A 16,340-nucleotide genomic window follows, 5' to 3' on the forward strand; every position below is an offset into this window, starting at 1 on the left:
GGAGTATTTTGACGCTAGGTCTTTGTAGCGCAGTTATCCCTAGTGAGGCATTACCCTTGAAGCCATGATCCATTGTGGATTGAAAAGGAGCATGTGGATGGTATTGGAACAATGTGATAGTACAAGATGGAGGGGTGTAATCCTGGTTTGATGTGTTGTGTGACATGTCATAAATGAGTTCACAGGTATGGTTTAGGGTTCACGTTCCAGTCCCTGATATTAAAATGCACGTCTAGGAGTAAATGACATGTTTTCCCCTCGCCTTTTCATTCGCCCTTTGAATTGCTACACCACCTCAGTGATATCGTTGTTTTGAAAGATGAAATGGAAGGTGCTTTGGATGCTTGGCAGACTATTACAGTAGAAAGGTTGAATTTTTTGTATTCATCTTTTTAAACTGAACGTAGAGGACAACGTAAAGCCATAGAGCATCACACACACACACACACACACACACACACACACACACACACACACACAGACAGACAGACACCTGAACTGCAACAACATTCCACTTCCATTTCTCCCTAACCTCCAGTCATAATACCTATATTAGGAGCGCTTCATGTTCTATTGACTTAGCCATGATTTCTGTGGACAGATGATAATAGTTAAAACAACATTAGGCTTTGATTGTCTTTCTGCCTTTCCCCAGTCTCCCCACCCTCTGGACTCTGGGAGATCAAATCTCTCCCCAGTGTCCCCACCCTCTGGACTCTGGGAGATCAAGACAGTGGAGGCTGTAGGATCTCATCAGTGGGAGGTGATTGAATTAGCTCAGTGTTGAAATGAGATTGGGAGCTCGGGATTTGCCGGGAAATGCACTGCGCTTGTTGTAATAATAACATCAGGTATTCCCCTCTCCTCTGTAACGGGGCTTCAGCAGGCTGCTTGGGAGCTGATTGGTCGTTTAGATGCTGGGGTAAGACACTGATAAGCTTGTGGATAGCTTGTGGATGTTTTGAGGAAGTTGGTGCTGAACAATTTGAATAATATAACATTGTTACAGTTGTACTGTGTAAGAGACTGAACTAATTCATAATTGAGTCAGGCATCACAACGTTCATAATGTCAGGCATCACAACGTTCATGATGTCAGGCATCACAACATTCATGATGTCAGGCATCACAATGTTCATAATGTCAGGCATCACAACAGTCATAATGTCAGGCATCACAATGTTTATAAAGTCAGGCATCACAATGTTCAGAAAGTCAGGCATCACAATGTTCACAAAGTCAGGCATCACAACGTTCATAAAGTCAGGCATCACAACGTTCAGAAAGTCAGGCATCACAACGTTCACAAAGTCAGGCATCACAATGTTCACAAAGTCAGGCATCACAACGTTCATTATGTCCGGCATCACAACGTTCATAATGTCAGGCATCACAACGTTCATATTGTCAGGCATCACAACGTTCATGAAGTCAGGCATCACTACTTTCATTAAGTCAGGCATCACAACATTCATAATGTCAGGGGTCACAACGTTCATAATGTCAGGCATCACAACGTTCATAATGTCAGGCATCACAGTGTTCATAACAATGAAATGATACGATGTGACACCCATGAATAGGGTTGTAGATATAGAGTATGATCTAGATATTGGATGTATGTTCATGTTTATTATTGTCTGGATCAAGGGTCTCCAGTTTATCCATCTTCAGTTTCATCCAGATGTCAGGGAATAATATAGAGATGAAGAGATGAGGAGAAAGAGAGAAGTTCCTCCTGTATTTTGTCAGACGTGTAGACACAGGGGACGAGGGTTGTGTGTGTGTGTGTTGATGGGAGGGAGGGGCTGGGCAGCAGGAAGCAGGGGAAGGAGGGGGCGTGAGGGCTGACAGAGAGCAGAGGCTTAATCACAGATGGGTATAAAAAGAGGGAGAGAGAGCAGAGGGAGAGAGGGAGGGAGATGTGTGTTTTCCCAACTCTGGGCTAATTTTAATCAGCGTGGGCCCTGTCATCATAGGGAGGCTGTCACCTCCACAGCCGTGTTTACCTTTAATCTAGCCCAGGCTGATTGGAGAAGAGGGAAGGAAGGAGGGAGGGAAGGAAGGAGGGAGGGATGAGATAACCTCCCGTCCTCCAAACCCACCAACTCCCCGAAACCCTCTGCACCTCAACCCTCGTCTCCGGCCAGAATGCAGGAGGCGGCTCATCAAAAATAGAAAGTAATGTCCTTTCACACCCCCCAACCCTCTATCCTCCAGCGTCCAATCAATAGTGTGGTGACACTCGGCCGTGCCCCCTCACCAGCCTCCCTGTGACAACCTGAGTCAGGAGGCCACAGAGTAAAGATAGCCGTTTGATATAGAACCTTGATTGGAAGTTGGAACGCTGTTGTTTTTATTTCCACCTCAGAATGCAGTGAGATTGTGATTTTGCTCTAATGAAGTATGCCTAGGTCATAATGGTAGGTTCAGACTGCAGTGTTTCGCGTCTTAGCTTCAATGCTAAGCTAACTCCATTGTATCAGATTTCACAGCCTTTCTCATAAGTAGATGCCGGGAATATCCATGCGTATGGGGATAGGGTAGCTTAGTGACCCCTCTCGCTATGTGTTCACTGGTTCAGTAGGCTAATGTAATGGGATTGGTGTTAAGGCATTTCTTGCCCCCTTACTCTCACTTGTGCTAAAGCTAAGTGAAGGGCTCTTCTATACATACCACCCCTGATATAATGAGATTGCTCTTCACCCTAGGAGCTGTAGTCAATTATATCTCCTTCCTTCCATCACTCTTTACTTAGATCGAAGCCCTCACTGCTGCCTGTCTGTCTGTAAAAGTCTGGTCAGAATTCTTGCACTTCATTCCTAAGGCGTCGCTCTGCATTGTAACAGTCAGACACAAGGTAGCAGGTGACACTGAAGGGCTGGGATTGTTACAAGCTACTGTTATAAGCTTTTCTTCACATGTATCAAAGGACAAACATTTTGTTTTAAAGTGATGTTACTTTATTTGTGGAAATGGCAAAAGCAGGAGAAGCATTCAAGCAGAAAATAACAGTTTATTATTACAACTACTACTACTACTACTACTACTACTACTACTACTACTACTACTACTACTACTACTACTACTACTACTACTACTACTACTACTACTACTACTACTACTTCGTCCAGCTGTTAAAAGTTTGCCTCTCCAAATACCCATTGTTTGTAATAGTCCCTCATGTCTCCAAGTGGATATAATCCACATTCATTAATAACCATCTGGTATGGGGTGGTAGGTAGCTTAGTGGTTAAGAGCGTTGTGCCAGTAACCGAAAGGTCGCTGGTTCTAATCCCCAAGCCGACTAGGTGAAAAATCTGTCGATGTGCCCTTGAGCAAGGCACTTAACCCTAATTGCTCCTGTAAGTCGCTCTGGATAAGAGCGTCTGCTAAATGACTAAAATGTAAAATGTACTATTACTATTACAACTGCTACTACTACTGCTACTACTTCTACTACTTCTACTATTACAACTACCACTACTATTACTACTACTACTATTACTACCACTACTATTACTACTACCACTACTACTACTACTACTACTATTACCAATACTACTACTTTACTACTACTACTACTACTATTACCAATACTACTACTACTACTACTACTACTACTACTACAACTACTACTACTACAACTACTACTACTATTACCACTACTATTACCAATACTACTACTATTACCACTACTATTACCAATACTACTACTATTACCACTACTACTAGAATAAATAGAATATAACTGAAACTAATATACGAAATAATGTATCTATTAGAAATAAAAGTCTAGATTTTGTCATATTTTTTTGTGAGAAACAAGTTACATGAGAGAGAAAGGTAGTTGAGCATATGACTATATAATATGCAATGTAATTAAATCATCTTCATTTTATCACTCTGATTTAGAATTGTGCAAAATCTCAAAAGCAGAAAGTTCTATTTGTGCTATGTCTAAGTATGTCTGTTTCAACTAAAACTTGCTTTGTGCCATTTGAAAACATGCTAATTAAAAGGCAGAAACATAGAAGGCTATATACAGGTTGAATTACTGAAAACAATCTGATTTGACGATACATCTATTGTCTGGAGTTTCACTGGATGAAGCACTTGAGAACCAACCACTGGTGATCACTGACAAATTTTTCTTGGTCTTAATAAGAAATCATGCAATTTTCACTCTTCTCTCTCTCTCTCCATACTCTGCTCACTCCTCTCTCTTCACTCTCCTATCTCTTCACTTTCCTCTCTTCAATCTCTTCACTGTGTCCTCTATCTTCACTCTCTTCTCTCTCCTCTTCCACTCTGCTGCTCCGCTGTCCCTGTGTCTGGTTGCTGTCCTCTGGGTCTTCAGGGAAGCCTGGTGTCTTCTCCTGGTCTTCAGGTTCACAGAACAGACCATCCCCAGAAGAGCACAGGCCATCAGTGAAGAGCACACTCTGTAGAACGCGGTATTGATGCCAAAGTGGTCCCACTCTAGCAAGAGTCTTAGTTACTGAGACACTCACAAGACATCTCTTATTCATGTATGACAGCAAACCAGTATTCTCCACTGTCTGCCAGTGAGAGGTTAGATAGAGCCAGAAAGGAGTGGGGGGGAGATGGATTAATTTGGCCATCCAAGTCTCTGGGCTTTGCTACTTCAAATATTGTGTCCAGAAGGACGTTGTCCATATGAGTACTCCATCTGTACCACATCACCAAGTAAGACTCATTGAGATTAGAGTTACAGCTGAGAACAACTTCCTGTCCCTCTGAGAAGAGCTCTGTGAGTGGCTCAGACTTTAGGGCACACCAGGAGGTGGTACTGTTTTATGGATGGGGACTTTTCTTGTAACTTAACATGGCACACTTAATACCCTGAGTGGTTGAGCATCAGTGATGCGATGACCAGGAAGTAGTTCCCTGTAGTAGTTCCCTGACGTTGTTCCATCTGCTTCCCACTCCTCATGGGACCATTGGAGTCCCATGTGTACCTCTCTGTCCCATTGGGATCAGTACAGCCTCCTCTCCCACTGAGCTAAGAACATACTCATACTTATGCATCAGAGCAAATGTCTGGATGGATACAATGCTGTCCCTCCAGTACCCCACACTTGTAAAAGCTGAAGTTCTCTATAATGAAGTTGATGTGGAGAGAGGAGCTGTCATCTGACTGCACTAGCCATCCTCTGCCTGAAATGTACCGCAACCATCTGACTGTCAAGTTGTTGCCACTCCTTGTACCGTCACAGTGCAGGTCTACTGTGTCTCCTGAATTAACCTGAATCTCCATTTTGAGCACTGCAAACTAAGAGGTCAGTGCTTTCCTGGTTTGAAACCTTGCCATCTTTCCAACACTCACAACTGTACCGGCCAGAGTCTGACTGAGATTATTGGTCTGGCGAAATAAACTCCTCGGACTCAAACTCAGTTCCAGTCAATCCCTAAATCCAGGCGGTGTGAAATTCACAAGGTAACGGTTAGAAGTGTTCCACAGCAGCAGGTTCTCTTCAGCAGTGTATCTGAAGAACAAACAGTGCTCTCCTTTAACGTTAGAAACGTAAAAGTCTGAATATTCCCCTTCTGACTTGATTGCCTCGTATGTATGGATGGTTTTGATCAGAACAGCCTGTAGGATGGAGAGCTTTATGACCAGAGCCATTCTATTCTTGAGATGTCTGTCTGCTGGTAATACACACTGCTTTCTCTGCCTCTGTTTAGGTCCCAACACATTCTAGCTAGTGGATCTTATACGAATGCTTTCTGTTAACTTTTCACCTTGATGATGCAGTTGACTATATCTATTAATCCATTTTCCTCTGAGTTTCTGGAGGACGGAGTTGTCAGAGCAGAGTGAACAGGCGTGGTAAGTTCCATACACGTGATGCTGGTGGTAATGCTGATGGTGACGGAAACTTTGTGGTCTGAAGATTCTGCATCTTTTTATCCTAATAATCTCTCCCCCTGCCTACGCATGTACACACGCACAGCATGCAGTGCTTCTTGCTTGGTGTGTCTTCCATTTAGTTCTCATCTGTGTTTCTCTGTTTTATAAAATGTTACAAAGAGGATCTGCCTACATTCTCTTTCTCATTTAACCTGAAACAAGTTGTTCTCATTGAATTAAAATGTATTTTACAAGAGACAGTTTGTTTAAAAGTCAGTCATTAGGATCTGTCAAATATCCGGTAGCTTTGATTGAACTTTTCTGAAGATTGTAATGATAAACACACCCTGATTTAAATTGGTCTAAATTGGAGAGCATCATTCGTTGAATTAGTTGATTATTTGAATCATACGCTGTGGCCGCCTTTTAGGTCACACGTCAGCCATTCCGTTGTACTGACACTCTGAAAAACAGAACAGTGACACCCTCTGGCAGGAGGATAGAACTGCATGGGTTCTCACCTCTGAAAGATGACGACATTCACTTCGTCCAGCTGTTAAAAGTTTGTTTCTCCAAATACCCATTGTTTGTAATAGTCCCTCATGTCTCCAAGTGGATATAATCCACATTCATTAATAACCATCTGGTATGGGGCGGTAGGTAGCTTAGTGGTTAAGAGCGTTGTGCCAGTAACCGAAAGGTCGCTGGTTCTAATCCCCGAGCCGACTAGGTGAAAAATCTGTCGATGTGCCCTTGAGCAAGGCACTTAACCCTAATTGCTCCTGTAAGTCGCTCTGGATAAGAGCGTCTGCTAAATGACTTAAATGTAAATGTACCTGAATCTGTTCTCTTAGTCTGCACTTGACAGCTGTGTATTTGTTATTTATTTGTATTATTTTTTAGGACCGCTGTGTATCCATTCTACTAACCGGGGCCAACCCAGCCACTAGATGCGCTACAACACTTAATAATTAATCCAACTCAATTGACACTTTTCCCTATTGTGATGTGTGTATATATTTCTATCTCTCACACCGGTAACGCTTCCCCGCTGCTGGCTGCTGCTGTCTCCAGGCCAGGAGAGCAAAGCAGCAGATATTGTCCCTTCAAATAAATTGTAATAATAGAAGCGTCTCATTAGGAGCCAATCAGACGTGAGGACTTAGTGGTGGAACGGGGAGCCTGGTGCCGACCGGGAGGTTCATGCATTATTGAACTGGCCTGATCTTATAAGAGCTAGATTGGGAGGGAGACCTTATACACCAGCCAATGACTGGGTTGCGTGGGTTCCTGGATTGTGTATGGCCACTACTGTTGCACTCGTACTATACACACACGGGCATTGCAGGCACATACACACACACACAGGCACTGGCAGATGAACAGATGCACACTAAACAGTCTCACGGAAGCCCTATAACCCTGTTCCCTGACACATGCTGGAGTTGAGGGGTTACCAGTGGGCTCACACTGTTTGGAGGGCTATCTGTGTGTTCTGTCTAGGACAACACAAACAGATGAACACATTCACTCATGCACAGACTCACCAAGGCGTAAACACACTTTGTAAATTAGGGATTATGAATGTTTGGACATCCGTCTGTGTATTTGGTAGAGTCTAACACATACGCACACACACACACACACACACACACACACACACACACACACACACACACACACACACACACACACACACACACATGCGTATACACACTTTGTAAATGATTGATTATGAGTGTTTGGCCTGTTCTCTGTGTAATGTTAAGCTGCCGTATCAGTACATACAAACTTGTATATACACACACGCTGTGCTACACACACCAAACACACACACACACACACACACACACACACACACACACACACACACACATAAACACACACTTCTTGTAAATGAGAGATTATGACTGTTTTTCCTGCACGCTGCTGGTCCCTGTGTATTCTGAATCACACACACACACACACACACACACACACTGGCCTTCAGAGACGTGGCGTGTGTTAGAGAAGGCATTGCACGTCCTTCCTTTCCCCCCTAGATCCAGGCACGGACGCAATACATCACAGGATCAAACCTTTTCTAATCAAACCCAGGAAAGTGTGGCTAATGCAATTTCACTATGTCACTGACTGGCTTGATTGCATGTGGGCTGCGGAGTGTGTGGAGGGCGCCGTGGGAGGGGGATGGAGGCTGTCGAGGCTGTGTATATCTGTGGAGGTGTGTGTGCGTGGAGGTTTGTATGTTAGAGGCAAGTGCACCATGGCGTTGATACGATGTTGAAGTGTGTGTGTGTGTCTTGAGTGTGTGTGAATTTGTTTTCTCTCCAGGTGTCTGTCTGTATGTGGATGTATTGGGTGCAGTGACTGTAGATGTGTAAGGTCTAGTGGTGGGAGGGGTATTGGAGGGATTGGCCTGTACAATGTGGTGCTAGTGATATAGTTCTTCATTACCACCCTCATCTGCTCTCCCACAGGGTCTGGACACACCCTTCTGGATAATCCTGGATCAGCCTCTACCACTGGGGATAGACACACACACACACAGACACAGACACAGACACACACACACACACTCAGACTGGATGTTCTCTGTTGTTTATATGAGTTGCCAGTAGTCTCTAACCTCTGACCAGCTATCAGAGCCATCCTGTTCTGTCCAGACGACTCTGAAAAGAAACACCATGAATATTAACACTCCTAATAAAATATTGATGTGGGCCATGCCCAGTTGGCAGCCACACCTGGGACTCTAAGGACCATTGGGGTCACTCCGTGCCTCTTTTGTCTGACACTGATGCAGATGTTTAGAGCAGGAAATTAAATGCCACCATAATCAGAAAGTACATACGTTGTTGCATATTTAGGCCGGCATTCTGATAGAAACCATACTTCGGTGTTGGCAAACAATATTAGATCCTCTGACTGTGATATTCGGAAGAGTTATCATGTGTGCGTACATGTTAGAAAGTTCATGATTACGGAACAGAAGTTGACTTTCTTTCTTTCTCTCTTTCTGTCTCTCTTGTGGTGTGCCTGGTGTGAGTACGCAGCAGCAGCTTTGTCTTGGGGGCGTATTTGAGTCTTAATTGAATTACCGGTACAGAAAAGTATGGATGAAGCGATGAAGAGAGATACAGTGAGGGAAAAAAGTATTTGATCCCCTGCTGATTATGTACGTTTGCCCACTGACAAAGAAATGATCAGTCTATAATTGTAATGGTAGGTTTATTTGAACAGTGAGAGACAAAATAACAACAAAAAAATCCAGAAAAACGCATGTCAAAAATGTTATAACTTTATTTGCATTTTAATGAGGGAAATAAGTATTTGACCCCCTGCTGATTATGTACGTTTGCCCACTGACAAAGAAATGATCAGTCTATAATTTTAATGGTAGGTTTATTTGAACAGTGAGAGACAAAATAACAACAAAAAAATCCAGAAAAACGCATGTCAAAAATGTTATAAATTGATTTGCATTTTAATGAGGGAAATAAGTATTTGACCCCCTCTCAATCAGAAAGATTTCTGGCTCCCTGGTGTCTTTTATACAGGTAACGAGCTGAGATTAGGAGCACACTCTTAAAGGGAGTGCTCCTAATCTCAGTTTGTTACCTGTATAAAAGACACCTGTCCACAGAAGCAATCAATCAATCAGATTCCAAACTCTCCACCATGGCCAAGACCAAAGAGCTCTCCAAGTATGTCAGGGACAAGATTGTAGACCTACACAAGGCTGGAATGGGCTACAAGACCATCGCCAAGCAGCTTGGTGATAAGGTGACAACAGTTGGTGCGATTATTCGCAAATGGAAGAAACACAAAAGAACTGTCAATCTCCCTCGGCCTGGGGCTCCATGGATCTTGTCAATGATCTCAAGGCAGCTGGGACCATAGTCACCAAGAAAACAATTGGTAACACACTAAGCCGTGAAGGACTGAAATCCTGCAGCGCCCGCAAGGTCCCCCTGCTCAAGAAAGCACATATACAGGCCCGTCTGAAGTTTGCCAATGAACATCTGAATGATTCAGAGGAGAACTGGGTGAAAGTGTTGTGGTCAGATGAGACCAAAATGGAGCTCTTTGGCATCAACTTAACTCGCCGTGTTTGGAGGAGGAGGAATGCTGCCTATGACCCCAAGAACACCATCCCCACCGTTAAACATGGAGGTGGAAACATTATGCTTTGGGGGTGTTTTTCTGCTAAGGGGACAGGACAACTTCACCGCATCAAAGGGACGATGGACGGCGCCATGTACCGTCAAATCTTGGGTGAGAACCTCCTTCCTCAGCCAGGGCATTGAAAATGGGTCGTGGATGGGTATTCCAGCATGACAATGACCCAAAACACACGGCCAAGGCAACAAAGGAGTGGCTCAAGAAGAAGCACATTAAGGTCCTGGAGTGGCCTGTCCAGTCTCCAGACCTTAATCCCATAGAAAATCTGTGGAGGGAGCTGAAGGTTCGAGTTGCCAAACGTCAGGCTCGAAACCTTAATGACTTGGAGAAGATCTGCAAAGAGGAGTGGGACAAAATCCCTCCTGAGATGTGTGCAAACCTGGTGGCCAACAACAAGAAACGTCTGACCTCTGTGATTACCAACAAGGGTTTTGCCACCAAGTACTAAGTCATGTTTTGCAGAGGGGTCAAATACTTATTTCCCTCATTAAAATGCAAATCAATTTATAACATTTTTGACATGTGTTTTTCTGGATTTTTTTTGTTGTTATTCTGTCTCTCACTGTTCAAATAAACCTACCATTAAAATTATAGACTGATCATGTCTTTGTCAGTGGGCAAACGTACATAATCAGCAGGGGATCAAATACTTTCCCCCTCACTGTATCAAGGGAGAGAGAGAGAGAGAGAAAGAAAGGGAGATAATTGGAATCTGGGCACTCTTTCCACTTTCCACTTACAAGAAGCCGTTCCAATGCAAATTAATTTTCATGGAAACAGCAGAGAAAATGTCGTCTAAAAGCTTTTGAATGGAATGAAAGCATCTCTTGTCTCTGTAATGAGAATAGGGGATGGATGGATGGGGAATGAGAGAGGAGTTGTCTCCATGCTTTACAATAGAGCGGGTTTCATTACAACTATCAGAGAGAGTCAGGAGGCTGAGGGAACAATGTTGGGATGTACATTTGAATGCAGGGTTATGCAGGTAAAGCTGACTGGCGACATTATGCAGGTAAAGCTGACTGGAGACTGCCTTTCACACCATCAGTAGGCGTTGTCTGTTATAATATAGGCTCAGAGGGCTAGTGTAGATTGAAATACCAATGAAACTGATATCACAGTCCATGGTAACACACATACACCACACAGGCATGCACGCAACGCGCACACACACACACACACACACACAAACACACACACACACACACACACACACACACACACACACACACACACGCACACACACACACAAACTCCCAGACCCAAGCTTCGGCCCTATATCAGGATTACATCAGCCCATGTAATTTATCTCTGTAGTGTGCAACACAACACAACACCACACCATGTACAGTGTTAATGCTAAAGCACATACCAGTTCAAAGCAATGGGAGAAACTCTTCAGAATGCTATCTTCTAGAATCCACTATTAGCCAGTAGCCTCTAGACTCCAAGCCACTGAGCTGCGATGGACAGATAAAACACTGTCAAGCCAAAGCCGAAAAAACAATTGACAACCCTCTCCAGTGGTTAAAAGGCGATGTGTGAAATTTTAATGAATAACAGTGTCACTGTGGGGGAGGGGGGAGAAACGCCACTGTGGATCCTCACCTCTCCGTTATTTATATTCATCGATCCACCGTGGCCTGCATGGGCTTCGTTTTCTTATCGACAACGGTTCGCAATTCCTTCTATGTCAATTATATTGATTACTTCAGGTTGACAGGACGTAACGAGGAACTGTGGTGCACTTGATGCTTGATCGGCCCCCTCTCTCGCCCACCCTCTCTTGCCCACCATCTCACGCCACCCCCGGTCTGAGTGCGTTACACACCAATGATTTTCTGATTAACCCTGTTAGCCGAGGGGTTTACCCGCGCACCAGCGCAGGGGCATGGATGTGGGAGTCTGTGGGGAGGGTCCAGTGAGTGTCTGAGTCCGGCTGTGCTGACTGCTGATAGGATGATGTTAATAATGGAAGATGGTGGCTTTATTATTTGCCTGGTAACCCAAAACGGGGCCTGTAGAAACATTGTATTTTAGCAACATGTGGCGACCATTTTGAATTGATTTGAACTGGGTCTAATATACTCTCAACGGGATGCTTTGGGTGAATCTGACGATTGATGGCGTCTGTGTTGACCTTGATGGAGGACTGTGTTTACTCACCATACTAAAGGACTGTGTTACTCCTTCTGTCTCTTTCTTAGTCTCAACCTCTCTCTTTTTCCCTCCTCTCATTCCAGGTGGTGCGGACGATAACCTGATCGAGGGAGGAGAGATGAAGTTTGTGTGTAAACCTGGAGCCAGGAACATCACAGTGATCTTCCAGCCTCTCCTCAGGTAGGGCTTACTAACCACACACACACACACACAAACACACGCACACACACACACACACACACACACACACACACACACACACACACACACACACACACACACACACACACACACACACACACTAATATGTGGCCATGGTCAATATGCACTGAAGGGCACTATATGGGAGACAATGGCCTTCCATCATACCACTCACAGGGATCCAAGACAGATCTCCCCTACGACAGCGACTACTTCCCTACACTGTTCATTCATGTTGATTCATTTTGATGTCATTTTCCCTAAAAGCCTTTAGTTTAGTCCAATCCACATTACATTTTCCCTTTCAATGTCTTATGAGATCATTGGTCTGGTCCACTATGTATAGTCAATGGGAGGGGACATCCGTGATCCAAACCATGGGCAGCACTCAAAGACTGGAGCATGACTCTATACCAGTAAAATGTCTACAAATTAGATGATATCCATTACATCCTTTTAGTAATCCACCCATTGATTATACTCTACCCTTTCATAGATGGATAGTCCATCCTCCCCCAAACCCCCACAATAAGACAGATGATAGCCTACATTTTGAGTGTGCTTCCTCTCTGATATTTACGGTTTTTTAAATGGTTATAACCCAAATGATAGGCCTACAGTTGGTAGAGCATGGCATTTGCAACGCCAGGGTTGTGGGTTCGATTCCCATGGGGGGCCAGTATGAAAATGTATGCACTCACTAACTGTAAGTCGCTCTGGATGAGAGTGTCTGCTAAATGACTAAAATGTAAAATGTAAATGTACATTAAGGTACGTCTTATAAAGGATTTATAAAGGGGTTTAAGGTTGTTGCAGTAATGTACTGTAAACTCACGGTACCACTTTAAATTAAGGTACGTCTTATAAAGGATTTATAAAGGGGTTTAAGGTTGTTGCAGTAATGTACTGTAAACTCACGGTACCACTTTAAATTAAGGTACGTCTTATAAAGGATTTATAAAGGGGTTTACGGTTGTTGCAGTAATGTACTGTAAACTCACGGTACCACTTTAAATTAAGGTACGTCTTATAAAGGATTTATAAAGGGGTTTACGGTTGTTGCAGTAATGTACTGTAAACTCACGGTACCACTTTAAATTAAGGTACGTCTTATAAAGGATTTATAAAGGGGTTTACGGTTGTTGCAGTAATGTACTGTAAACTCACGGTACCACTTTAAATTAAGGTACGTCTTATAAAGGATTTATAAAGGGGTTTACGGTTGTTGCAGTAATGTACTGTAAACTCACGGTACCACTTTAAATTAAGGTACGTCTTATAAAGGATTTATAAAGGGGTTTACGGTTGTTGCAGTAATGTAATGTAAACTCACGGTACCACTTTAAATTAAGGTACGTCTTATAAAGGATTTCTAAAAGGGTTTACGGTTGTTGCAGTAATGTATTGTAAACTCACGGTACCACTTTAAATTAAGGTACGTCTTATAAAGGATTTCTAAAAGGGTTTACGGTTGTTGCAGTAATGTACTGTAAACTCACGGTACCACTTTAAATTAAGGTACGTCTTATAAAGGATTTCTAAAAGGGTTTAGGGTTGTTGCAGTAATGTACTGTAAACTTACAGTACCACTTTAAATTAAGGTACGTCTTATAAAGGATTTCTAAAGGGGTTTACGGTTGTTGCAGTAATGCACTGTAAACTCACGGTACCACTAAATTAAGGTACGTCTTATAAAGGATTTCTAAAGGGGTTTACGGTTGTTGCAGTAATGTACTGTAAACTTACGGTACCACTTTAAATTAAGGTACGTCTTATAAAGGATTTCTAAAAGGGTTTACGGTTGTTGCAGTAATGTACTGTAAACTCACGGTACCACTTTAAATTAAGGTACGTCTTATAAAGGATTTCTAAAGGGGTTTACGGTTGTTGCAGTAATGTACTGTAAACTCACGGTACCACTTTAAATTAAGGTACGTCTTATAAAGGATTTCTAAAGGGGTTTACGGTTGTTGCAGTAATGTACTGTAAACTTACGGTACCACTTTAAATTATGGTATGTCTTATAAAGGATTTCTAAAAGGGTTTACGGTTGTTGCAGTAATGTACTGTAAACTCACGGTACCACTTTAAATGAAGGTACGTCTTATAAAGGATTTCTAAAGGGGTTTACGGTTGTTGCAGTAATGTACTGTAAACTCACGGTACCACTTTAAATTAAGGTATGTCTTATAAAGGATTTCTAAAGGGGTTTACGGTTGTTGCAGTAATGTACTGTAAACTCACGGTACCACTTTAAATTAAGGTACGTCTTATAAAGGATTTCTAAAGGGGTTTACGGTTGTTGCAGTAATGTACTGTAAACTCACGGTACCACTTTAAATTAAGGTACGTCTTATAAAGGATTTCTAAAGGGGTTTACGGTTGTTGCAGTAATGTACTGTAAACTCACGGTACCACTTTAAATGAAGGTACGTCTTATAAAGGATTTCTAAAGGGGTTTACGGTTGTTGCAGTAATGTACTGTAAACTCACGGTACCACTTTAAATTAAGGTATGTCTTATAAAGGATTTCTAAAGGGGTTTACGGTTGTTGCAGTAATGTACTGTAAACTTACGGTACCACTTTAAATTAAGGTATGTGTGTGCGCTTATGTTCTTTTTTATATGTCTGTAAGTTTGTGTGTGTGTGTGTGTGTGTGTGTGTGTGTGTGTGTGTGTGTCATTGTTGAACACAGATGTTCTGGCCTCGTACAGAAGTGAATTACACCCTGTCTCATTGAGACAGACGGGCTGGGTAGGGACTGGGTACGGATGGACAGACCGACCTCTTGTCTGACCAAGGGTGGGGTTGTGGCTGGATAGGGACTGGGTATAGGACTGGGTATAGGGCTGGGTATAGGGGCTGGGTATAGGGCTGGGTATAGGGCTGGGTATAAGGTTGGGTATAGGACAGGGTATAGAGCTGGGTATAGGGCTGGGTAGGGACTGGGTATAGGGCTGGGTATAGGGGCTGGGTATAGGGGCTGGGTATAGGGCTGGGTATAGGGGCTGGGTATAGGGCTGGGTATAGGGGCTGGGTATAGGGGCTGGGTATAGGGGCTGGGTATAGGGCAGGGTATAGGGCTGGGTATAGGGGCTGGGTATAGGGCAGGGTATAGGGCTGGGTATAGGGGCTGGGTATAGGGCAGGGTATAGGGCAGGGTATAGGGGCTGGGTATAGGGGCTGGGTATAGGGCAGGGTATAGGGCTGGGTATAGGGGCTGGGTATAGGGCTGGGTATAGGGCAGGGTATAGGGCTGGGTATAGGGGCTGGGTATAGGGGCTGGGTATAGGGGCTGGGTATAGGGCTGGGTATAGGGCAGGGTATAGGGCTGGGTATAGGGGCTGGGTATAGGGCTGGGTATAGGGGCTGGGTATAGGGCAGGGTATAGGGCTGGGTATAGGGCAGGGTATAGGGCTGGGTATAGGGGCTGGGTATAGGGCAGGGTATAGGGCTGGGTATAGGGGCTGGGTATAGGGCTGGGTATAGGGCTGGGTATAGGGCAGGGTATAGGGCTGGGTATAGGGGCTGGGTATAGGGCTGGGTATAGGGGCTGGGTATAGGGCAGGGTATAGGGCTGGGTATAGGGGCTGGGTATAGGGCAGGGTATAGGGCTGGGTATAGGGGCTGGGTATAGGGCTGGGTATAGGACTGGGTAGAGATACTTAACAGTGAGTGGCTGCTGCCTTTCCCTTGTTGTCAGTAATGGTTCAGATTAATCCCACGTTCTGTGCATGAGCGTGTGCATGTCTCTCTCTCTCTCTCTCTCTCTCTCTCTCTCTCTCTCTCTCTCTCTCTCTCTCTCTCTCTCTCTCTCTCTCTCTCTCTCTCTCTCTCTCTCTCTCTCTCTCTCTCTCTCTCTTCCTGTGTGTGTGTGTGTGCCCCTCTGGGCTGGCAGTGCCAATAGAGCTGTGTCACTAC

General features: G+C 43.9%; 1 protein-coding gene across 1 annotated transcript in view; it reads left to right on the plus strand.

Annotated features, from left to right (window-relative positions):
- Positions 1–16,340, plus strand: part of LOC121549993 (exocyst complex component 4) — a 171,041-nt gene that overhangs the window by 63,917 nt on the left and 90,784 nt on the right. The window contains exon 10 of the mRNA XM_041862039.2: positions 12,301–12,397. Coding sequence (XP_041717973.2) covers positions 12,301–12,397 — 97 coding nt within the window. The remainder of the gene's footprint in view (positions 1–12,300; positions 12,398–16,340) is intronic.

This window comes from Coregonus clupeaformis, chromosome 2 (genome assembly GCF_020615455.1).
Source record: "Coregonus clupeaformis isolate EN_2021a chromosome 2, ASM2061545v1, whole genome shotgun sequence".
NCBI classification, from domain to species: domain Eukaryota; kingdom Metazoa; phylum Chordata; class Actinopteri; order Salmoniformes; family Salmonidae; genus Coregonus; species Coregonus clupeaformis.